Raw genomic sequence first — 25591 nt, forward strand, 5'->3', positions numbered from 1 at the left:
AGGCTGTGGAGGACCGAAGCTAGAGAACACACAGGTCGAAAGTAGATTTCACAGCAGTTGTTACAGAATGTACTGCATTCCACAATGAGGTGTTGGGATTGCTTTTCCATAGGGAAAGAGAAACTGACTTGGATACCTTTGGAAGTATTTGGCCCAAAGGCAAGAGAATGGACTTTTTAGCTTTTGAGGTTCTTTCCAGATGTGGTCCCATGAACGTAAAGCTACTTATCCCTAAAAGAATATGAAACCTGTCCATCTGTAATGTATGACCTGCTGTAGTCCCTCCCAAGCCATGGGGGATACATTCCAAGACTACTTAAGCCACAGATTAACCCTCTATATGGAAAGTTCTCGACCTAGAATGGTTTCAGATTTTTTTTGACTTCAAGATGATGGGAAAGTGAGATGCAGTCAGTAGGAGCCCGAATTCAATTCAATCCCATTTGATCTGGATCTTTTCCTGGGCTGTGGAATATGTAGTACCATCTCCCTTCTTCCCTCCCCCCTCCTTCTCTCCCTCCCCCCTCCTTCCCTCCCTCCCTCTCTCTCTCCCTCCCTCCCTCTCTGCCTCTCTCCCTCTGCCTCTCTCCCTCTCTCCCTCTCTCCCTCCCTCTATCCCTCTCTCTCCCTCTCTCCCTCCCTCCCTCCCTTCTCTCCTCTCTCTCCTTCTCTCTTCCTCCCTCCCTCTCTCTATCTCCCTCCCTCTCCCTCCCTCCCTCCCTCCCTCTCCCTCTCTCCCTCCTTCCCTCCCTTCCTCCTTCCTTCCCTCCCTACCTCCCTCTCTCTCTCCCTCTCCCTCCCTCCCTCCCTCTCTCCCCCTCTCCCCCTCTGAGCAATGAGCTGCAGCTCCCAGACAGCAACACAGTGGTGAGAGGAAGCAGCCTGGACTCTGCAGGGTGCTGTAGGAGGCTCAGCTAGTGTGGTGAGTAGTGGGTCAGGCGTATTCCGTGCATGTTTGACTTCCGATGTTTTCAGTGTATGGTGAGTTTACCAGATGGAATTCCACTGCAAGTCGGGGAGTGTGAGTGCTGTGTTTCCCTATCCCTCCATACCTGTGATAAAGTTTTGTAAGTTAGGTTTGGTGAGAAATTAGCAACAACAGTAACATAGAGCAGTATAACAGGATACTATAGTGAAAGTTATGTAGGTGTGGGCGCCCTCCTTGTGAAGGTGTCTCATTGTACTGTACCCGCCCTTCCTCTTGTGGTGGTGGTGTGAGGTGATACAGTGCCTACCTGGTGAGCTGAATGAGGTGAATAACGTAGAGTGGCGACTTAGTGCTTACACTAGGTGTTAACTTAGTGTCACAACTTAGAGTTGACCTCCTCCACATGTCCCCAGGAGGCCGCTCTGAGGCGCGTGATGAAATCTCCCCCACTCCCTGCCCTGGTTACGCCCACATCACCCCACTGCCCAGCGTGTGCACAGGGCATATGCTCCCCAACGTTAGTCCCTTAGCTGCTGTCTCGGCCATCGGCGTGGGTGTCACGGCCCCTCAGTGCTCGTGTTCCAGTCACCGTCAGAGCGGGGCAGTGTGAACCGGTGGATTGCTTCTGCGCCTTTTCCTTCCGACAGCGACACATTGCAGTTGCCTGTGGATGACTGAAGCTGCACAGAGGGAGCCGTGACGAAGGGAGACTCCTGCACTTGGGCATGAATGACACCTTACGCGTGGTGGGAGAATCACAGTGAAGTGGGTGCAACCCAGCGGTTCTCAGCCCGTCTTGGGAACCTGCTGGCTCTGGAGCCTTGTCTCATGAAAGCGCCTAGACTCCCCGATATGCAGTTCCGCACACACCTCACAGTTTCAGGGGGAATTTCAGACGCTCAGTTGTTGACCCCAACATAGGATCTGGCTACTGTAGGAGATGATGAGTTGACTGGTTACAGATCAAGCAAGGTAATTGACCATAGTATTTTTATTTCTGAGTAAGAATAAAATAAATGGAAAACCAGACTGCATTCTAGATCAGTTTTTAAATGAGGTGATCACTTTGAATAAGAAGCCGTGCTTGGCCGGTGCCGCGGCTTAATAGGCTAATCCTCCACCTAGCGGCACCGGCACACAGGGTTCTAGTCCTGGTCAGGGCACTGGATTCTGTCCCGGTTGCCCCTCTTCCAGGCCAGCTCTCTGCTGTGGCCAGGGAGTGCAGTGGAGGATGGCCCAAGTGCTTGGGCTCTGCACCCGCATGGGAGACCAGGAGAAGCACCTGGCTCCTGCCATTGGATCAGCGTGGTGCGCCAGCCGCGGTGGCCATTGGAGGGTGAGCCAACGGCAAAGGAAGACCTTTCTCTCCGTCTCTCTCTCTCACTGTCCACTCTGCCTGTCAAAAACAAACAAACAAAAAAAAAACAAAACAAAAAAAACCAAACCTTCGATGGGTCCCTCCCCTTTTCTTGGATTAATTGTGTCGTCTTCGTAGGTCTAGGCAAGCATAGATAACCTGAGCCTGTCTTAGCTTTTCTAGCCTTTTCTCTAATGATTTTCCTTGTTGCAGTGTGTGCCCTGTGCCCCATCTTTCCCGTCCTTTAAACATTCTGTGATTTCTCATCTCTTCCTCGTTCAACTTGGCAGACTCTTCCTCATCTTCTAGGTCTTAGCCCTTTCAGGAAGTCGGGTATATCCTACAAGACTAGATCCTTTATATCCTACAAGACTAGATTTTGTTTTGCCTGACCCCGCTTCCTTTGGCATCCCCAGCTTCCCCACCCATAACAGTTCCTATTAACTGGTACCCAAGTCTCTTGTCTACATTTCTGTCTTTCCTAGTATACTTTAGCCCTAAGAAAGCAGAGCCAATATCTATTTGTTTCACTTTGAGGCATGCTACAGAGAAGGGATTAGTATCTGTATAGGAAAGAGCTAAGAAATGCAGTGTATTTTCTCGGTATAACTGAAAACAGATCAAGTCTGGTAAGACAGAGGTTCAAGTAACAGTTTTTCTAGTTTTCTGGCTACTCCTGCCCTGCGGAGCTGGGCATTCTGGGAGGTGGAGTAGGGGCGCTCACCAGCTCACTTGCTTTAAAACTGCCTGCATTTCCTCTCTCTGTAGGTTGCTTTCCTCTTGCTTGGCAGCATTTGCTTTGACTTTCACGGGGCAGGCTGTATTCCTAAAACAACCATCTGTAACCTATTTCTGATGGACAAGAAAGGTTACAAAAGAGCAGATGACATTGCCTGGGAGAATCCCATGCTTCTGGAAAACTGCCGTACTTCTAGTTACTGTGATGTATAAAACCCAGTGCCAGGATTTCAGCAGCAGCAGTGAGCACAGGTGCATCTGAGCCGTCAAAATAGATGGCCACAGCACCGTCACCCTGTTCCAGGGCTCTGACACACGGTGTTGAGATTTCGAAAGAAGGTTCTGGGACTGGGGGTCTGTTTGCTTCCATTGCTTCTTAAATCTTTGCCTTGACATGGTTGCAAAACAGCAGAGTGGCTTTCTGTGTCGCACCTTTATCCTTGGCCATGGCTGCCTGCCCTATGTTGAGTAGGGAAATATGCATTTATGCGGTGGGTTACAATAGGAGCCCAAAGTAGCTCCTCCAGAAGATCGTTCCTGCCCATGGGTGAGCTACACTCCAGCATCTTCCTTGTCTTCTTTCCAAGCTCTCTCCTAACAGCAGGGCTTCAGTATGAAGGCTGTTCCCTAGTAGAACAAGACTGGGGTAACAGGACAGACCAGGCACACAGCAGAGCTGAGAGTTCGGGAAATAAAAAAAGGTAGAATGTGGAACGTGGGTCGAAAACATTTTGCTAAAAGAAAACTCTGATCCACTAAAAGGATTTTTTAAGAGTGTACTTTATGTCTTGCTCTCAGAACACTTGTCTTTATTTTAAAATGTAGGCTAACAATATGTTTTGGTAATTAATGTATATTGTGCATATCAGTGAGGCACGTGAGATCTTCTAAAAGCTGACTACTGGAATAGGTCCGAACCCTTGAACATTTCAGTATGGTTTCAGGTTTATACATCTCATTTATCACATAAGACTTCGATGAGATGGTAATGACCATGGTCTTTGGAATTGCAGGAGTTAGAACAAATTCGTTTGTAAGGTATTGTGACTGTGACAAGTCGATGCATATAACAGGTCATTTAAATCAGTTAGAAATAGACAGGTACCCCTAGGAAAAGCGGGCAAAGGATTTAACAGAGGATTCAAAGCAACAAAAAGTACAATTGTCCGTTGTTAATTTCACCAAGCACAGCTCACTAGTAATGAAGTAAGCCTAAGTAAAACAAATGAAATAGAAGTTTTTACTTCTCCTATTTTCAAAGTTGTGAACTGATAGTGGTAATATAAATTGGTAAATTAAAATGTAAATTGGCATAAATCAAAAGCCTTAAAATTGTTTATGCCTCTGAATGCAGTCATTCCACTTCTGGAAATTTATGCATAGGAAATAATCAGAGAAAAACAGAATTATTTGTGTAAGTAGATATACTCTTCACAGCATTATTTTTAGTATTAACTTTGTTAATTGTGTTGCTCAATTAAAAATTAATTAAATTCTGCTCTTAGGGAAGAATTCTGTGATACTATATTCCCTTAATCTCTAGCCAGTACGGTTCCCCCCCTCCATGTGTGTATGTGTGTGTGTGTGTGTGTGTGTGTGTATATATATATATATATAAAATTTGAGAGACTTAGAGATATCTACAATCCACTGGTTCATTCCCCAAATGCCCCACAACAGCTGGGACTGAAGCCAAGATCCTAGAATTCGCTCCTGATCTCCCATGTGGTGGCAGGAACCCAGGTACTTGACATGATGTGCTGCCTCCCAGTGTGCACGTCAACAGGAAGCTGGAATAAGGAGCAGAGTGAAGAAAACCCAGATACCTCATTATGGAACGAGGGCTTTCCAGGCAGTATCCTAACCACTGTGTTTAAATGCCCACCCTGCTAGTACTATTAAACTTTTTTATTTTCCAAGTATAAATAACAGTATGGGAAAACATTAGTAGCATAAGGTTAAATTAAATATCAAAGTCTATATTAAGTATAACATGCTAATTTAAAACAAAAATATATATTTAATTCAAAAATCATATATAATTTTAAATATTTAAAATCCACATCATTTGATAATTAATATATATCCTGTACACATGCAGAGATTCATGGTTCTGATATGCACGAATTTTCGGTTAAATAACACCAGTCTCCCTAACAGCACAGTCCAGATTGCAGTCACTGGGATGTATTAACTGGAAGTAAGAGCATGCAGGTGCAGACCTCGCTGCTGGCTCTTGCATCAGCAGGTCCCTATGCCAATAAGTAGCCTCATCGTCAGTGACCAGTTGTGTCACTTATTCCAAAGTCTGTCAGCAATTAGTCCCTGTGTATCTATTTCTCATTTTGTGCACAGACAGCAAAGCATGTAGGTTACACTGCCTCCTTGTCCCCTAGTGGTCAGTCCTTGTAGCATTTCTGCAAAGATGAGTGAGTGAGAGAAGGGACTGTCCAGCAGAGACGAAAGCCATCAAAGAAGCTAAAAATGATACTGCAGGCGCTTTAGAAGGAATCGTTGACTGTGCGAGTATTGACACTGCCCCCGGTGGAGAGGCTCGAGACCTGTAGTAGAACACAGCAAAGGTGGTTTGTCTGAAAAGGATGAAGTTGTCCCAGAGGAAGCCATGACGGCAAAGGGCTTCATATTGAAAGAGCTCCGGGGGATATCTCACAGCACTGAGGGTGCAAAGGATAGAGCGCTGGGAGCAGATCCCGGTGTAGGAGGGAGCAAGACTTGGAAAGGGATCTTCCCCCTTGCCATGGGTCACACAGGAAAAAAAGGCAAGTGTTGTTCAGACCCCTTGTAATTGTTGTACACTGCAGTCCCTAAACTTTGTAAAGTTTCAAATTACAGGGTGCTAAATAGACGTTAGACTTCCTGTTTTCCCCTTAGACGTATATAATTAAGCATTTAGAGTAAGAGTGCTTTTAATGCATTGGTGACAAATTTGGAAGACGTTGGAGCAGGGTGGTGTTTGGTGCAGCCGTTAAGACACTGCCTGGGATACCCACAGAGCAGTGCCTGGGTTTGAGTCTCAGCTCTGCTTCCAGCTGGTGCACACCTGGGAGGTAGTAGGTGCCCCAGGTACGTGGACCCCTGCACCTGCTGGGAGATGTGGGTTGAGTTCCTGGCTCCTGTCTTCAGCCCGGCCCAGCCCAGCTGTTACGGCCATTTGGGGAATGAAGTGGCAAATGGAAGGTGTTTCTCTCTCTCTCTCTCTTTCTCCATCACTCTGCCTTTTATATAAATAGTAATATATTTTTTTAAAAAAGAATTAAATTATGCTAATAATATTCATTAAATAAAAGTTTGAAAGAAAAAAAAAAGCTCCAAGTAAAAACCAAAAAAAAAAAAAAAAGAAATCTGGAATGGCTATTTTAGCATTAGAGAAGGATTTCATAGCAAATAATAAAGATGGTCTTCAAAATGTTCATGGAAAATGTGCATTTGAAAAACTAAACATAAATTTCAAGTTTTTTGCATCAAAATATACTTCAGTTTTATTTGTTTTTCCATGAACTTTTTTGAAGTACTGCTGTATTACCAGGGTTAATAAAGTGATTTTCTAATGATAAAGCAGTGACCTAATCAACCAGACTTAAGAGTGCTTCACCAACTACATGGGGCAAGCAGTTGCTAGAAGTGCAAGGATAAAAAACCAACCCTGAAATTTTAGTCAGAGATCTTGGTGCCCATCTCCTGGTAACTGATAGGACAGCAAGCTGACCAGCAAGGAAATGGTGGACTTAATTAATATTACCACCAGCCTGCCCTCCTCAGCATGCATGGAACCCCTAACAAGGGAAAAGAAGTGCTTTCAAGGCCATACTGATCATTGAACCTCGATAGACCATATCCTGAGCCATGCACCAAATCTCAATCATTTTATTTTTTTAAGTTTGATTCATTTATTTATTAGAAAGGCCAAGAGATTATTTTTCATGCTGTGGCTCACTCCCCAAATGCCCAGAGCTGGGTCTGCCACATGGGTGAGCAGAACTCAGGCCGTGGACCGTCTGCTGCAGCCTGCCAGGTGCATTAAAAAGAAGCTGAATTGGGAGAGGAGGTGCAACTCGATCCTGGGCATTCTGATAGGAGATGTGGGCATCCCAAGCTGTGGCTTAACCCACTGTGCCACAGTACCCCCCACTCCTTCATTTAAAGTTATTCAGGTCAGATAAAGCGTATAAAAATTACAGATTTATGTAACTTTGATGTGTATTTTGTAATACAGAAATTATAAATTTATAAATACATGAAACTCAATAGTGGAATTAAAATCAATAAAAGTATTTCAAAAAATCTGAAATACTTTAACACACTTTTAAATAAGCATGGTTCAAATTAAAAAATTGATCAGCCCTCACCCTGACTATTGATGAGCAACTTAATATGTTATCCCTCTTAGTATTTTTTTTGTTTGTTCTACTTAATACTTTTGGTTGAATACTGTAATCAATACACAATTATTCTTAAGTGATGAAACTTAACTGAAAAGTGATCGCTGTTAAATATAAGAGTGGGAATAAGAGAAGGAAGATATGTGCAATTCGGGACATGCTCAAGCTGACTTACTTCAAATGGTAGAGTTAGAAATATACCAGGGGATTCGAATTCAATCCCATCAAGGTGGCATGTACCAGTCCCATCTCACTAGTCCCAGTGATCAATTTCTGTTCACAATTGATCATAATGATAGGACTAAGAACCAAAGGGATCACAAAAACAGGACTGGTGTCTGCAAATACTAGCTGATAGAATCAAAAAGGGAGAGAACGATCCAACATGGGAAGTGAGATACACAGCAGACCCATAGAATGGCAGATTTCCTAAACAGCACTCTGGCCTCAAATCAGCCCTTAAGGCACGTGGATCTGCCTGAAAAGCCCATGAGAGTATTTCAGGTATGGAAAGCCAAGACACTCTGGGGAAAAAAAAAAAAAAACTAAATGAAAGATCTCCACAAGTGAGATCCCAGTGGAAAGAACGGGTCATCAAAGAAGGAGGTACCTTTCTCTGAAGGGAGGAGAGAACTTCCACTTTGACCATGGCCTTGTCTAAATATGATCAGAGTCGGTGAACTCAGGGGGCTTCCATAGCCTTGGCAGCTCATGACAAGAGCCTAGGGTGATTACTGATGCCATAAACAAGAGTGTCAATTTGTTAAGTCAACAACAGGAGTCACTGTGCACTTACTCCTCATGTAGGATCTTTGTCCTTAGTGTGCTGTACATTGAGATTTAATGCTATAACTAGTACTCAAACAGTATTTTTCACTTTATGTTTCTGTGTGGGAGCAAACTGTTGAAATCTTTACTTAATGTATGCTAAACTGATCTTCTGTATATAAAGAGAATTGAAAATGAATCTTGATGTGAATGGAAGGGGAGAGGGAGTGGGAAAGGGGAGGGTTGCGGGTGGGAGGGACATTATGGGGGGGAAGCCATTGTAACCCATAAGCTGTACTTTGGAAATTTATATTCATTAAATAAAAGTTAAAAAAAAATAAATAAAAATTAAAAAAAAAAAAACAAAGTAAAATTAATAAGTATTTAGGATGGAATGAAAAAGAGGATATGCACCCCAGAGCATATGGGATGCTATTGAAACATCACTTAGCGGGATATAAATAAATCTGACTCTTACGTTAGAACAGGAGGAAGTCTCAAACCGGTGACCTCAGCTTCTGCCTTAGGAGACTAGAAACAGAACAAAATAAACCCAAAGGACGCAAAGGAAAGGAAATAACAAAGGTCACAGCAGACGCACCAAGAACACAGGAAGGCAATAGATTAAACAGGTGAAACTAAAGCCTGTTTTCTTTGAGAAGATCAACAAAATTCATAAACCCATTGCCAGGCTGATCAGGGAAAAAAGAAAGAAGACAAAAATTACCCCTATCAGGAGTGAAAGGGGAATGTGGAGAGGCATCCCCAGGAATTCTGTACTTGTTAAAAGAAAATATGGAAATCCTATGACCAGCTTTCTGATAATCAGTTAAAAATATAGATGAAATGGCAAAGTTCTTTAAGAGCTAGAAACCATCAAAGTTCACTGAAGGGGGCCGGGCTGGCACCGTGGCTCAACAGGCTAATCCTCTGCCTTGCGGCGCCGGCACACCAGGTTCTAGTCCCAGTCGGGGCGCCGGATTCTGTCCCGGTTGCCCCTCTTCCAGGCCAGCTCTCTGCTATGGCCCGGGAGTGCAGTGGAGGATGGCCCAAGTGCTTGGGCCCTGCACCCCATGGGAGACCAGGAGAAGCACCTGGCTCCTGCCATCGGATCAGTGCGGTGCCATTGGAGGGTGAACCAATGGCAAAAGGAAGACCTTTCTCTCTGTCTCTCTCTCTCACTGTCCACTCTGCCTGTAAAAAAAAAAAAAAAAAAAAGTTCACTTAAGGGAGAAAAATAGATAACTTGAATAATGCTGTTTCTATTAAAGCAATAGAATTTTTAGTTTAAAATGTTCCTATATAGAACCCCCCAGTCCCAGATAGCTTCCCTGGTGAATTCAGGCAGACCTTAACGAAGTAGAACTGAACTGACACAGCTTCCCCAGAAGAACGGAGGGGAGGAACATTGCCCAGCCCCTTCTAAGGGGCCAGCTTTCTAGTACCTGAAACCAAAAGTCAAAGACTTCGTAGAAAATTCGCAACAAATATCTTGTTGGCCATGGTTGCAAAAATTCTTAACAGAATTTTAGCAATTTGAACCCAATTTTTAAAAGGGTAAATGCATCATGACCGAATAGGGTTAACCTCAATAACACAGATTTGATTTAACATTCAAAAATCAATCACTGCCAATAAGGTAGAAACTAAGAAAGGAAAATCATATGACCATCTTAGTAGTTGCAGAAATGTACTTGAAAAAAATCTAACATCCATTCCTACTAAAACCCAATCGAGTGAGTGTATATAAAATCTATAGTTAGTGTCATACTAAGTAGTGAAAATTTAATACTGTCTCCCTAAGACGAGAAACATACATTTTCCATTATCTTTCTTTTTTAACTATTTATTCAAGAGAGAGAGTGCTCTTCTATATGATAATTCATGCCCCAAATGGTTGTAACAGCTGTGGGGGCCAGGCCTGGCTGAAGCTAGTAACTCCATCTGGGTTTCCCATATGGATGATGGGGTCTAAGTACTTGGGTCATCTTGTGCTGCCTCCCAAGTGCATTAGCAAGAAGTTGGATCAGAAGCGGCGCAGCTGGTGCTTGAGCCGTCACAGCCAGGAATTTGATAGGGAATGCCAGTGTTGAAAGTGGCTGCTATGGGGCCGGCACTGTGGCGTAGCAGGTAAAGCCGCCACCTGCAGTGCCAGCATCCCATGTGGGTGCTGGTTCAAGTCCTGGCCACTCTACTTCCAATCCAGCTCTCTGCTATGGCCTGGGAAAGCAGTGGAAGCTGGCCCAAGTCCTTGGTCCCCCACACCCACATGGGAGACACGGAAAAAGCTCCTGGCTTCAGATTGGCACAGCTCTGCCAATTGGGAGTGAACCAGCAGATCGAAGACTTCTCGCTTTCTCTCTCTCTCTTTCTCTCTCTTTTTCCCTCTCTCTGCCTCTGCTTCTCTAACTCTTGCAAATAAATAAATGTGGCCCCTGTATCACAGTTCTGGCCCCTTATTTAGTTATTGTGGAGGAGGAGGTTTGCAGGTTGTTAACTCATACATCTTGACTGAAAGTCACAGTTCTGTTTGGCTCTCAGCTCTTTTCAAAGTGTTCAGCCATGGCAGGCTCTGAATACATCATCGTTGGATGCATGAAAAAGACATATTGAGTGGCAAAATCCAGTTACAAAACAAAACCATAACATGGTCTGATTTACGTCACATTCTGAATATACGTATATACAAAGAGAGATGAGGGGAGAGAGACATCAAGGGCTTAATCTAGGGTGTTTCTGGGCCACTTAATTTTTTAAAATATTTTATTGATATACAATATACATACCATTAAATTCACATTAGTATATAGACAAATATTTATCTGACCACACTCATGACCAACACCAAAATAGAACAGAGTATTACTAGTACCCCAGGACTCCTCACTGTCCCCTCCATTTCCATATTTTTAATGTGTGAGTGAGCATATCGTCATTCACTTGGCGTGATTCAGTCAAGTGCTATTATACCAGTGAAGTACTGTTACACCATATGGCATGGCATCCACACAGTTTTTATTCCGTTTCTATATATTAACTACCACAAATGAGCGAAAGCGTAAGATACATGGACCTCGCTTATTTCACTTAAAATGATGATCTCAGGATAATGATCTCCAGATGCATCCATTTTTGTCCTAAATGTCAGGATTTCATTCTTTTTAATAGCTGAGTAATATTTCATCATGTATATATACTGGTAGCTTTATACAGTCACCCACTGATGGACATAGTGATTCCATGTCTTAGCTGTTGTGAACTGAGCTGATAGAAACATGGGAGTGTAGGTAATTATTTCATATGCTGGTTTCATTTCCTTTGGATATTTTTCCCAGAGTAGGATAGCTGGGTCACTGGCAGATCTATTTTTAGTTCTATGAGGAATCTCCATACTCTCACCCATAATAGCTGCACCAGTTTGCATTCCCACCAACAATATAGTGGAGTACCTGTTCCTCAACAGCATTTATTATTTTTTTTTTTTTTGTAACATTCTAGCTGGGGTGAAGTGAAACCTCATTGTGGTTTTTATTTGCATTTCCGTGATGTCTTGTGATCCTGAGCCTTTTTCATGTGTGTGCTGGCCATATTTCATCCTGTGAAAAATGCCTGTTCGTATCCTTTGCCCATTTCTTACCTGGATTGTTTATTTCCTTGTTGCTGCATTTCTTGAGCTCCTTATATATTCTGGATGTTACTCCTTTATTGTATGCACAGTTTGTGAGTATTTTCTCCCATTCCATCAGTTTTCCTCTTCATTTTGTTGAGTGTTTACTTTGCTGTACAGAAAATTCTAGCTTGACATAATCCCATTTATCTATTTTTGCTTTTGTTGCCTGTACTTTTGGAGTGTTATCCAGGAAGTCTTTGTGTTGGCCAATATCTGGCAGTGTTGCCCTGTTTTCTCCTCTAACAGTGTGATGATTTAAAGCCTTAGGTTTAGATCCTTGATCTATGGTGAGTTGATTTGTGTGTTAGTTGTAAGATTTGTGTGTTAGATGTAGGGGTGCTGTTTAAATCTTCCACATGTAGAAATCCAGTTTTCCTAAAATCATTTATTGGAGAGACTGTCTTTTCTCCAGGAAATTATTTTAGCTCATTTGTCAAAGATTAGTTGGTTATAGATGTGTGAATTATTTTCTGGGGTTTCCATTCCATTCCATTGGTATACAAGTCCGTTTCTGTACCAGTACCAGGCTGTTTTGATTATAACAGCCCTGGAGTATGTCTTGAAATTTGGTATTATGATACTTCTAGCTTTTTTTAAAAAAAGATTTATTTATGTATTTATTTGAAAGGCAGAGTAACAGAGAGGCAGAGGCAGAGAGAGAGGGAGAGAGAAAGCAAGAGGTCTTCTATCCAATGGTTCACTCCCCAGATGGCCACAACTGCCAGAGCTGTGCCAATCCAAAGCCAGGAGCCAGGAGCTTCTTCTGGGTCTCCTATGTCCATGTGGGTGCAGGGGCCCAAGGACTTGAGCCATCTTCTGTTGCTTTCTCAAGCCATAGCAGAGTTGATCAGAAGTGGAGTGGCTGGGACTCGAACTGGCGCCCATATGGGATGCCAGCACTGCAGGTGGCAGCTTTACCCACTACACCACAATGCCGGCCCTGCTTCTGGCTTTGGTTATATTGTGTAAGATTGCTTTGGCTATTTTGGGTCTTTTGTGTTTCCATATGTATTTCAGGATTTTTTTTTTTCTAGTAGTGTGAAGAATGTCCCTGGGATCATACTGAATCTAAATTGTTTTGGATGGAATGTACATTTTGATTATATTAATTATTCGAAACCATAAACATGGAATATTTCCCCTTGTATTGTGTCTTCTGTTTCTTTCATGAACATTTTGTAATATTTATTGTAGATATATTTTTAAAAGATTTTGTTTATTTGAAAGTTAGAGTTACAGTGAGGAGGAGAGACAGAAAGAAAAGTCTTCCATCTGCTGGTTCACTCCCCAAATGGCCACAGCGTCCAGAGCTGCACCGATCCAAAGCCAGGATCCAGGAGCTTCCTCTGAGTCTTCCACATAGGTACAGGGGCCCAAGGAACTAGGCCATCTTCACTGCTTTCCCAGACCATAGCAGAGAGCTGGGTTGGAAGAGGAGCAGCCGGGACTAGAACCGGTGCCCATATGGGATGCTGGCGGCGCAGGCGGAGGATTAACCTACTGCGCCACAGCGCCAGCCCCTATTGCAGATATCTTACACAGTTAAATTTATCCCAAGGAATTTAAATTTTTTGTAGTTATTGTGAATGGAAGTGATCTTGTAAGTTCCTAGTGAGAGCATTGTTGGTAAGAATGCTATTACTTTTTTTTTTAATTTTGGAGATGACATTTTAATAATAATGCTGTTGATTTTTATGTGTTGATTTTTATATCCTGCAACTTTTGCTGAATTCTCTTATGAGTTCTGGAAGCCTCTTTGTAGAGTCTTGCATCTCCTATATAAAAGGATGGTAACATCTGTAAACGGGTAATTTAAATTTCTCCTTTCCAATTTGTATTCCTTTGATTTCTTTTTCTTGCCTAATGGCTCTGGCTAAAACTTTGAGAACTATATTGTATCGTAGTGGTGACAGTGGGCTTCCTTGTCTGGTTCTGGAGCTTAATAGAAATGCTTCCAGCTTTACCCCATTGAAGATGATGCTCACTGTGTTTTGTCATACATTGTCTAGATTGTGTGGAGGTATATTCTTTCTAAATCCAATTTTTAAAATTTTTTTAGTGAAGAGATGTTGTATTTTATCAAATGCTTTCTCGGCATTGATGGAGATAATCATACAGCTTTTATCCTTAATTGTGCTGCTTTCATGTGTCGTGTTTATTGATTTGTGTGTGTGAAACCATCCCTGCGATAAATTCGACTTGGCCTGGGTGAATGGTGAATTTTATGTGTTAAATTCGATTTGCTAGTATTTTATGGTGGATTTTGCAGCTATGGTCATCATTTTTGTGTCTTTGACTTTGTAATTCACGTAATTCTAGCCTCTCAAAATCAGTTTGAATGTGTTCCCTCGCTTTGAATTGGTTTGAGTAGTTAAGAATTGGGGTTTTATATTCCTTACAAGTTTAGTGGAATTCTGCAGAGAAACACCTAGTCCTGGGCTTGGCTTTGTTGGGAGGCCCTTTACTGCTGGTTCAGTCTCAGTCTCTTCTTCATGTCTTCAGACTTTCTATGTCTGTACTTCAATTATGGTAAATTATGTGTGTCCATCAGTCGATCATTTCTTCTAGATTTTTCAATTTACTGACAAATAGCTCTTTGTAATGATTCCTAATTATTTTTTTAGAATTCTGTGATATCATTTGTAACATCTTTCTCATCTATAATTTCATTACTTTGGGTCTTCCCTTTTTAGTTAGTTGGGCCAGTGGTTTATCAGTTTTGTTAATTTTTTTTCACAAAACTTCACTGATTTTTTGTTTAGTTCTTTTGCTGTTTTGTTTATTCTCTATTTTTGTGTTTATTTTTATTTTTTATTTAGTAAATACAAATTTTCAAAGTACAGTTTATGGATTACAATGGCTTCCCCCCTCCCATAATTTCCCTCCCACTCACACCCCTCCCATCTCCTGCTGCCTCTCCCATTCCATTCACATCAAGATTCATTTTCAATTATCTTTATATACAGAAGATCAATTTAGTATATATTAAGTAAAGATTTCATCAGTTTGCACCCACACAGAAACACAAAGTGTAAAATACTGTTTCAGTATTAGTTATAGCATTATTTCACATTGGAGAACACATTAAAGACAGATCCCACATGAGAAATAAGTACACAGTGACTCCTGTTGTTGACTTAACAATTTGACACTCTTGTTTATGGCGTCAGTAATTTATTTATTTCTTCCTACTAATTTGAAGTTTAGTTTGGTATTTTTCTAGGTCCTTGAGATTCATTGTTAGATAATTTATAATATTGTTTTTTTGTATCCCATAAATTTTGGTGTTTTGTGTTTTCATTGGCATTCATTTCAAGGACTTTTTTATTTTCCTTTTGATTTCTTCTCTTGCACACTGTTCATTCAGGGCTATGTTGTTCAGTTTCCATGTGTTTCGTATGTGTTCTTGAGCTGCTTTTGTTATTAACTGCCAACTTCATTCCATTTGGGTCAGAAAATATGCATGTTATGATTTCAGTTTTTTGAATTTGTTGAGACTTACTGTAGGCCTCATATATGGTCTATCCTAGAGCATGTTCATATGCTGGTGAATATGTTATCTGCAATTGTGGAATGAAATGTTCTGTAAATACCTACTAGGTCCATCTGTACTATATAGTATGTTATCTTAGTTGTCTTCTTGTTGATTTTTTTGTCTACTTGTTCTGTACATTGATGAAAGTGAAGTGTTGAAGTCCCCCATTATTATTGTATTGGGGTTTATGTCTCCCTTTATGTACATTATATTTGTCTTATAAAACTGGGTGCCCTACTATAGTCACATCTTCTTGTTGAACTGATCCTTTAATCATTACATAATGAACTTCTCTGTCACGTTTAACAGTTTTTCTCTTATGATCTCCTTTTTTCTGATAGGAGTGGAGCTACTCATGCTCTTTTGTTTCCATTTGCAGGGGATATCTTTTTCCATCTGTGTCTTTATTGGTGAGGTGTGGTTCTTGTAGGCAGCATATAGATGGCCTTGTTTTTTTTTAATCCATTCAGCCAGTGTCTCTCTATTAACTAGAGAATTTGGGCCATTTATGTTAAAGGTGATTATTGACAAGTAATGACTTGGTGTTGCCATCTTTTCATAAATACTCCTATTGTTTGTTTTGAGTATCCTTTGTTTTTTTACTAGGAGGTTTTCTGCCTTCATGCTTTTCCATGATGCTGATTATCTTTCTCTATTTCTGTGTGTAGGACATCCTTAAGTATGACTTATAAGGCAAATTGTTTTAATTTCACTTGTCTGGGAAGGTCTTTATTTCACCTGCATTTATGAGTGAGAGTCTCACTTGGTCATGTATTCTGTGTTGGCAGAGTTTTTTTCTTGAGTTAGATTATCTCTCTGTTCTCTTCCGTAGAGTTTCTGTTGAGAAATTGCTGTCTATCATTTGACAGTTCCTTTAAAAGTGATCTGGTGCTTCTCCCTTGAAAATTTTAGGATATTCTCTGTGTTTTATTTTTGAAAGCTTGACTAATGTATCGTGTTGAGAATCTTTTCAGGTTATGCCTAGTTTGGGTTCTGTGTACTTCCTGTAATTGGATGTCCATATCTTTCTCCAAATTGGGAAAATCTTCTGCTGTTATTTCCCTGAGTAGGTTTTCTAAGCCATCCTTTTCCCTATGCCTTCAGGAGACTCATATATCTGGTTATTAGGTGATAGCCCAAAGATCCCAAACCCTGGTTTTGGTCTTTGTATCGACCATGGATGGGTACAGTGTGTTAAAGCTACCACACGGAATACCTGTACCCGTATTAGAGTGCCTGGGATGGAACTCTGATCCAATTCCCTCTTTCACCTGGGAGGCAGCAGATGATGGCTTAGTGGGTGAATGGGTCCCCATGACCCAATTGGGAAACGTGGTTGAAGCTCCTGGCTGCTGGCTCCTGGCTTCAGGCTGGCCCAACCCTGATTATTTCAGGCACATGGGAAGTGAACCAACAGATGGGTGGTCTCTGTCTCTCTCTCTCCTACCTTCTCTATCGCCCTGCCTTTGAAATAAAAAAGGAGTATATATTTATTAACTATAAAAGGTTTCAACCTGAATTATTCTTAAGGAAGTTGGTTACCTACAATTTTCCCAGTTTCCTTAGCTATTGAAATATGACTTGGGTCAAAAAGTAGTTGTCTGCCTGTTCATTTCAAAGTTACTATTTATTCTCACATAGAATGTGAGCAGTTTTCATGGGGCCACATCTACGTGATCTGGTGAAACAAGTTGAGAAATACCAGCCTTGATTAATTTGGCTTCTTTCCTAGAAACAGGTATATTGTTATGTTGAATTTTTAACATTTGTGTTTATCTTCTAAGTATTTTTACTTAGATTTTGATCAGATACCTTATGATGATGTGTGGTTGTTTCCACAATTTCTGTCATTGAGGTTAAGTCTTCTTTTGGACCAATAGCATGGGACATCACTAACGATTTGAGATTTGGGCTAACGCTTTAGTGCAGTAGGTTAATCTTCCACCTGTGGCGCTGACATCCCATATGGGTGCTTTTTCGAGGCCCAGCTGCTCCTCTTCCGATCCAGCTCTCTGCTATGGCCTGGGAAAGCAGTAGAAGATGGCCCAAGCACTTGGGCCTCTGTACCCACATGGGGGAGTGGGAAGAAGCTCCTGGCTTAGATCGGCCCAGCTCCAGCCATTGCAACCATTTGGGGGAATGAGCTAGTGGATGAAAGACCTTTCTCTCTGTCTCTCCCTCTCACTATCTGTAATTCTACCTTTCAAATAAATAAATAAAATCTTTTAAAAAAAGATTTGAGATTCATTTTTTGAGATTGTTCTACCCTCAGGAGCATGCCTATTAGATCAAGTATTTGTTTAATTATTTGAAAGGCAAAGCAACAGAAAGAGAGGAAGAGACACAGAGAAGGGGGGATGGAGGTGGGAGGTGCAGAGACAAAGATCTTCCATCTGCTGGTTCATTCTCCAAATGGCTGTGGCCATCAGGACCTGAACAGGCTGAAACCAGGAGCTGGGAACTCCATCCACATCTCCTACAGGGGTGGCAGGGGCACAAGCACTTGGGCCATTATTCGCTGCCTTCCCAGGCACGTTAGCAGGAAGCTGGATCAGAAGTGGAGCAGCCGGAGCTCACCAGCACTCCTGTGTGGGAACTCAGTGGTTGTTTAGCCTGCTTTGCCCTACATGCTTTTCATATGCAGCAGACAGACATCCATTTTACGAAGAAGTAAATTTGAGTGTAAATTGTTTGGTTACGCTATTCCTATCTTTCTTTTTGTCAAAGTGAATTGGAGGAGATATTTTTTCAACTCATAATTTTTTTATAATTATAATTTAGCTCATAATTAAAGATTCACTTGAGGCAAAAATAGGAAACTCACTTCTCATGTAAATGAAACCTCAAAGCTATTTAGACTGTGGAGGCCAAGATAATTACAAAATCCATCATGCAGAAACACTGAAAATACAGAAAACCCAATGTTTAGCCCAGTGATCAGTTTCCCTTAATTTGTCACTGAGAGAAGAATAAATTATTTAAGAACCAAACACCGTTTTTCTGTATATTATTGTTTAAGAGCCAGTTCAAACTCGAACATTATAGCCACTAACATTGAACGAATATAGCAAAATATAAATCAATAATTAATATAAGTACTTTTATGGTTTTATTTTTTATGTGTAGATATTTATATAGGATCATTTTATTGCAGTGAGTAAGGTGGACATTTATATGACGGTGTATTGGTAAAAATTTTTCAAACATTTAAGACTGTTAATATTTTATTTCAATGGCTCCAGATAGCATTTGCCATATAAGTATTAAATAAGTGGGAGTGGCATCTGCCTGTCTTTTCTTTGACTATAAAACTATCATTTCTTTGTATGCAAGTTTCTGTTTTTTGCCCTGTACTATAATGAATTAATGGAGAGAAGTGTGTGTCCGGAGACGTAGCAGCAAAGCTGATCCCATGAAAATGTCATCTCCTTGACCCAATTTGCTGTCATCCTAATAGAACTGAGCAGAAGGAGACGAGCCGTCCTGATTATTTCATAGCACAGAAATGGAGGTGCGCAGTGGCCCCAGGTGGGAGAGCTGTCCAGGTGTACTCCCCGAGGCTCATGCAGTAGCATCTTGTCTTTATGCTGTGTGGTTCTCCAGAGAAAGTAGCATTTTCGTCCTGACTTTCCCTCCAGAAGGATCTCTTTTCTCCTTGGTTCATCAGAAACAGGCTGAAGACATGGCAGCTTGTCTCTTTGAGGGCCAATAAAGAAAACACCTTTTAAAATTGAGGTGCCGATGGATCACAGATAGTTTGCTTGCTTGGATTTCTACTTTAATCTGGGTCTCAAGGTCAGCCTCTCTCAAGGTCAGCCTCGTTGATGTTTACCTTGGCAGGGCTAGACCTTACTATGTTGCCCTCCTGAAATGTATGCTGGGTTCTTCAACTGTGGAGTGTGCTGATGCCTTGTTGTCTGCAGGGGTCACAACACGGTAGCGCGGAGCTGTGAATTCACAAGTAACAGCAATAGGGAGGAAATAGTTGTGTCCTTAAAGATTGAAGACAAAATGATGGGACTTTTAATTGGCATTCTGCATGAGGGTGTTCGGCAGGCTCTAGAGGCACTTCCATCATTCAGTTGGCTCACCCGTGGACACAGCATTTAAGTAACTGTGCTTGAGTTGGCTTCACGAGCTACCAGATCAGTGACCATGGGCAGGTCAATAAGGCTGTTTTTGCATATCAAAGCAGGGAATTGAATGAAGGCACCTCATAGGGTTGTTGCCTGGACTAAGGGAGTTGTAGGTGAAGAGCTCTTAGCATAGCAGTTGTCACAAGGTACATGCCTCTCCCAGTGTCTGCTTTTGTCTCTTTGATGCATTGTTTTTGGTGGCGTATTATCTTTGCTCCTATTATTCAGTAATACAGTAACGTGTCATGAAAAATGCATTATAGCTACAGTCAATGAAACCCAATTCCCAGGTGTGTTTTAAAGGGGACCATGTCTGAGATGAACAGGAAACTCGCCCGTTGGTTGTGTGTGAGCTCAGAAAGCGTGCCTATGCATCATTTTTGAAGCAGGAAAACAATATGGATATTTAATAGTGTGGATATTTACCCATAACTGTGATAAAGTAAAGTTGGCACTTTTGATAATGCTGTTTGGCTTCTTTGTTTGGGTCTAATGCCTGCAAAATTATCCTGCCTGTAGCTCCCAGAGGCCCTTCCCATACAGCATGTTCTGTAATCATATTACTGATCTAATAAACATCTATCTCTTATTGTAATAAACTCTCTTTGTGAACAGCCTCATTAATGTGCTAAAACAGTGTACCCGGGGGTATTTCTAACAATTCCACTGTAGCTCCAAAATGAGCTGCCCTAAACAGCTCTGTTGGTGCAGAAATTGCCACTTCAGCTAAGGTGATTGAGTCCCCTGCAGTGCCTAGCGGCTCACGGAGGCATACAAAGCAGGACGCACAGCAAAGACACTTGGGGAACAACAAAGTCTGTGGCGTAAAACTTTAGACAGACCATCTCATTTTAATGTGAATTCTGCATCAGTCTCTTTGAATAAAGGGACTATTAGTTTATAGAGCTGAGACTTCATGGAGTTCATAGTAAATGTGTAGTGTTAAAGCCTTAACTATGTCCAACCAATTTTATATAGAGAATTCTCTTCTTGTAAAAATCACCTGATTTGGTGAAGTTTTTCTGTTAGGGTGTGGTTTTTATTTTATTAGCCTCTACCATTTTATTATAAAATATCCATTCTTTTAAGGGCAGTAACACTGTTTTTTTTTTTTTCCCCCTTTAGGGTATATTCACTGCCTCAAATCTGTATTCTTTGGATATGAGCTCTTAAGAAAGAATTATTATAGCATGAAGATATTTTTTCAATAACCCTGGATTCAGTAAACAGTCATTTGAACAGACTTGCATATGATTTAATTCTGTAGTACAGTTTGGAATATTATACCTGACAATAACATTCCCAAGTTCCCTTCTTCCTCACTTGATGAGTGTGGGAAATTGTGGCCGTCTGTCCCTCTCGTTACTCTACACAGCCAGGCTAAGCCCTTCTCATCTTCTCCATTGGCTGTAGCAAGCCTGGCACTGGGCTCATGGCACTACTTGAAAATCCCTAGCCACAGTGCTTAGGAAATATTGCCACATTTTTCTTCATTTTAAGATGGGAAAGGTAGGTTTATTTCCTGTATCTTAATTACAGTATGAAGCGTAAGCACATCATAACAATTCAGATGTTAGAGAAGTGATTCAAGTAAACTCAGAGTCTCCCCTTCTTGTAACCCCAGTATATCCATTGTTCACATTTGGCACCTGTTCTTGCATTCCTCTCACTGGTTAGAATCGCAAGCAACAATATCAGTGATTTTCTCTGTGTGTGTGTGTGTGTGTGATTTTTCACTTATAAATTTGGGACCATAATATATTTTGTGACTTTTTATCTCAATGTTACGGGCGTTTGTCCATACCGGTGCTCAGGCACCAGTCTTGCTCTTTTCGTAGACCTCTGGTGCTTCACAGTATGAGCGTAGGAGAATTTGTGCCACTCAAACGTCTGCTGACAGGTGGCCATTCGGGTCATTCCAAGTAATTTGTTATTATACATGTGGTACACTAAGCATTCTTGAGTGATTTTGGTTCTTCTACATTTCCTTTGATTAGGTAATTTTTTGCAAAGCAAGATGGCTAGATAAAATCATGCTTTCATTATAATAATGATTAATCACCATGTAACTTCCCGAAATATTCTATTATAATAAAGATATACAAATGTACCTGTTTTCCTAGATCCTCACTAACATTGCATTTTTTAGTCTTTTAAAAAATTTTAGTCCCTTTGATAAGTAAAAAGAACATCTTGAACTTTCAGTTTGGATTCTGTGGCTATATGGCGTTAAGAATGAATAAAAGCAAACACAGTTATACAAATACAAAATATATGCAACATTAAGGCATTAAGTTTGAAATATGGAGAAGTGGGTGATTTTATAGCAAAGTATACATTCCCAAGATTGGCATCAGAATGGAGAAGAGTGTCAAATTTGGAAAGTTGTTAAAATGAGATTATTTAATTATATGGCTCTCTCAACCTCTTTATTTAAAAAAAAAAACAAAACACAGATCTAATTTTATGTTACCACAAGCAAGTAGAGAAGATATGCCAATCACACCAAGAAATCCTGCAATATTACCTGTAGAAATTCAGATCTTACTATCTTACCTGTAGACATTCAAAAACATTAATATAAATTTTATCACTAGAACAAACATTCTTAGGTACGATAACCAATCATAATTTTTATGTTTTTAAAGTTAAATATAGATGCCACAGGACATCACCTTCTTTGCTTTCTAAATATCCTACAAGACTTTTTTTAAAATTAGAAATAATATTTTCAAGGAGTGTTTTATGAAGGAATGGGATCTGCTTTCCTGCAATGACAGGGAAAGAGGGAAGTGTTTTTTTTTCTTGATTATCCTGTGAGGAATTCTTTCATAAGCATTTAAAGGGGCTGCCAGTTTGATGGGTAAGTACTAGAATCTCATGAATTACTACCAAAATAGAAAAAACTCACAATATGAAAAAAACAAACAGGTAGACCCTGGTAATACACTGCTTTGCATCTATAAGATGAGTCTGGATGGCTCTACGTGTAGGTTTTAGATTTTCAGGGTATGGACACTCCAGTGGTATTTAACTGATGATCCATTTGTAAAAACTCCATTTAAGAAATAGTGATTCTCCAAACATGTTTAATGTTAGTTCCTAGAAATCAGTAGTATACATTTAAAAGAAAAAGCACTGAGAGCATTTTCATTAATTTAGGAAAGAGTAATGCCTTCTACTGCTAGCAGACCTCCGTGGTGGGACAAATGTGCTATAGATAATGCTGTAAAAGAAGAGAAATAAATCTGCAGTCTAAATCATTACTTGAAGTTGATAAGATTTTTATGCCTAGAAAAACAAAGTGAAATAGCTAATAATTGGAGCTAAAAATCAAATTCCAATCTGTTGGTGGTATATAATATACAGAAACCAATGGCTTATCTGTATACTGGCATTAATTTGAAAGAAATAGAGATGGAGAAATATATGTTCACAGAAGTGAATCAAATCACTCAACCAAAAGACCAAAAATGAACGTGACAAGAAAATACAAGTCATCTGCCAATATAAACAACAGAAAAGTTTCAAAGATAAAATCCATGAATTCAGAGACATACTAAGTATCTGATAGTAAGACTCACTGCTATTAAAAATATTAATTCTTCACCAAATTAAGATACAGACGTAAAGTAATGACCATAGTCCCATGCATAAGTTTCCTCATTCATTGTGCTGCTCCTACAGAATAAATATGAGAGATTGATCAAGAATATTTTGAAGAGACAGTCCTGCTTTCACTATTCTTTCTTCTTCTTTGTCTCACAAGACCTTATTTTAATAAGGTATAATGTATATAAAGTGAATAAATTTCGTGTATTTCATATATGCAGGTTTAAGATCATGATGCTACTTCCTGCGCTGTTCTCCCTTCCTCACTTTCACCCTCCCTCCTCTTCCCCTTTTGACTTTTCTTTTGACTTTTTGGAATGACATACTTGCAGTTTACTTTATAATCACAGGCTAACCCTCCACTAAATAAAGGATTCGACAGCTAGGAAGCGGAAAACCCACTGTCCCTCAGGAGCATGGACAAGGACTATAAACAGTAAAAATCTCAAAATGCCAATTTCATTAAAATACATTACCTTTTTTTAGACTATGTTATTTATCACAAATCAGATAGAGCATAATTTGTCTTTTTGGGACTGGCTTATTGCACTATGTATAATCTGATGGCATCATTTTGTTGTAAAAGACAGAACTTCATTCCTTTTTATGGATGAGTAGTATTCCATGGTTTACATACCCCATAATTTCTTTATCCAGTCTTCAGTTGACAGGCATTTGGGTTGGTTCCATATCTTAGCTATTATGAATTGAGCTGCAGTCAACATTGTGGTACAGATAACTCTCTAATAGGCTGATTTCATTTCCTTTGAGTAAATGCCTTGGAGTGGAATGTCTGGGTCATACAGTAGACCTATTTTCAAATTTTTGAGGAATCTCCGTACTGTCTTCCATAATGGTTGTACTGGTTTCCCACCAACAGTGTATTCAGGTACCTTTTTCCTAACATCCTTGCCAGCATTTGTTATTTTTTTGATTTTTGGATGATAGTCATTCTGACTGGAGTGAGTGAGGTGAAACCTCATTGTTTTTATTTACATTTACCTAAGGGTTAATGATCCTGAGCATCTTTTCGTGTGTCTGTTGGCCATTTGTGTTTCATCCTTTGAAAAAAAAAATGGATGTTCATATCCTTAGCCCATTTCTCAACTGGATTGTTTGTTTTGTTGCTGTTGAGTTTCTTGAGCTCCTTATATATCCTGGATGTTAATCCTTTATCAGATGTATAGTTTGCAAATTGTTCTTCCCATTCTGTTGTTTGCCCCTTTAATTTGTTGAGTGTTTCCTTTGCTGTGCAGAAGCTTCTTAGCTTTATGTAATCTTACTTGTCTATTTTTGCCTTTATTGCCCATGCTTGCGAGGTGCTATACAGGAAGTCCTTGCCTATGCCAATATTTTGCTGTGTTTCTCCCGTTTTCTGCCAGTAATTTGATGGTTTGAGGTATAAAGTAGGGATTCCTGATTCATTGTGAGTTGATTTTTGTAGAGTTTCAGGTAGGGAACTTTTTCATACTTCTGCATGCAGAGATCCAATCCTCCCAACACCATTTGTTGAAGTACTTTCTTTTCTCCTGGGAGTGATTTTAGCTTGTATGTCCAAGACTAGATGGTTTTAGATGTGAAGCTTCATCTCTGGTGTCTTCTAAGCTGCTCCATTTGTCTACATGTCTGTTCTTCTGCCCAATACCAGCTGTTTTGATTATACTGGACTTGTAGTGTGTCTTGAAATCTGGTATTGTGATGCCTCCAACTTTATTGTTTAAGATTATTTAAGCTATTCAGGATCTTTTGTGATTCCATATGAATTTTAGGGTTGATTTTTCTAGATCTGAGAAGAGAGCCTTTGGTATTCTGATTGGGATCAAAATTGAATCTGTGAATTGCTTTGGGTAGTATGGATGATGATATTAATTCTTGTAATCTATTAACAGTGAAGATTTTTCCATCTTTTGTGTCCCTCCCATTTCTTAATGTTTTGTAATTTTCACTATAAAGAGCCTTCATGTCCTTGATTAAATTTATCCCAAGGTATTCAGATTTTTTGTAGTATTGTGAATGCTACTGATCTCACAAGTTCTTTCTAAGCCATGGTATTGGTTGTGTATGCAAATGCTTTTGATTTTTGTGTGTTGATTTTTATATCCTGCAACTTTGCTGAACTCCCTTATGGGTTCCAATCCTCTTAGCGGAGTCTTTCAGTTCCTCTACAAGACCTTTTTAAAGGAAGAGGGTGGAACCTCAAGAAGGCGTATGTCAGAGCAATGAAAGAAAGGAAAACTTGGGAGTCAGTAGTGCACTGAGATTCAGCATACGGAAGACAGATGGAAGCTGCTAGAAGCCATAAATGGGGCAGAGAAGCCCAACCCCAAAAGACTCTGTGAGGGTGCCACAGTGATGATGGACAGTGGTCTTCTCACTGAAATCCCACAGCACCTTTAGCCCTAAAAGATGAAAATGGGGGCGTTTTCCAAAGTCTTTATAAAGAGCAG

The 25591-nt window shown here is 40.4% G+C and overlaps 1 protein-coding gene across 10 annotated transcripts in view; it reads left to right on the top strand.

Annotated features, from left to right (window-relative positions):
- ULK4 (unc-51 like kinase 4) overlaps positions 1–25591 on the top strand; it is a 598567-nt gene that overhangs the window by 423164 nt on the left and 149812 nt on the right. Inside the window, exon 35 of one of the 10 annotated variants that reach the window (XM_089306521.1) lies at positions 1576–1943. The exons of the other annotated variants lie outside the window; for them this stretch is intronic. Within the exon in view, the coding sequence (XP_089162647.1) occupies positions 1576–1602 (27 nt within the window). The 3' untranslated portion in view covers positions 1603–1943. Of the gene's footprint in view, positions 1–1575; positions 1944–25591 lie in introns of those variants that run through there. 10 annotated transcript variants of the gene reach the window in all.

This window comes from Oryctolagus cuniculus, chromosome 10 (genome assembly GCF_051225735.1).
Source record: "Oryctolagus cuniculus isolate XC-2025 breed Fujian yellow rabbit chromosome 10, ASM5122573v1, whole genome shotgun sequence".
Classification (NCBI taxonomy): Eukaryota; Metazoa; Chordata; class Mammalia; order Lagomorpha; family Leporidae; genus Oryctolagus; species Oryctolagus cuniculus.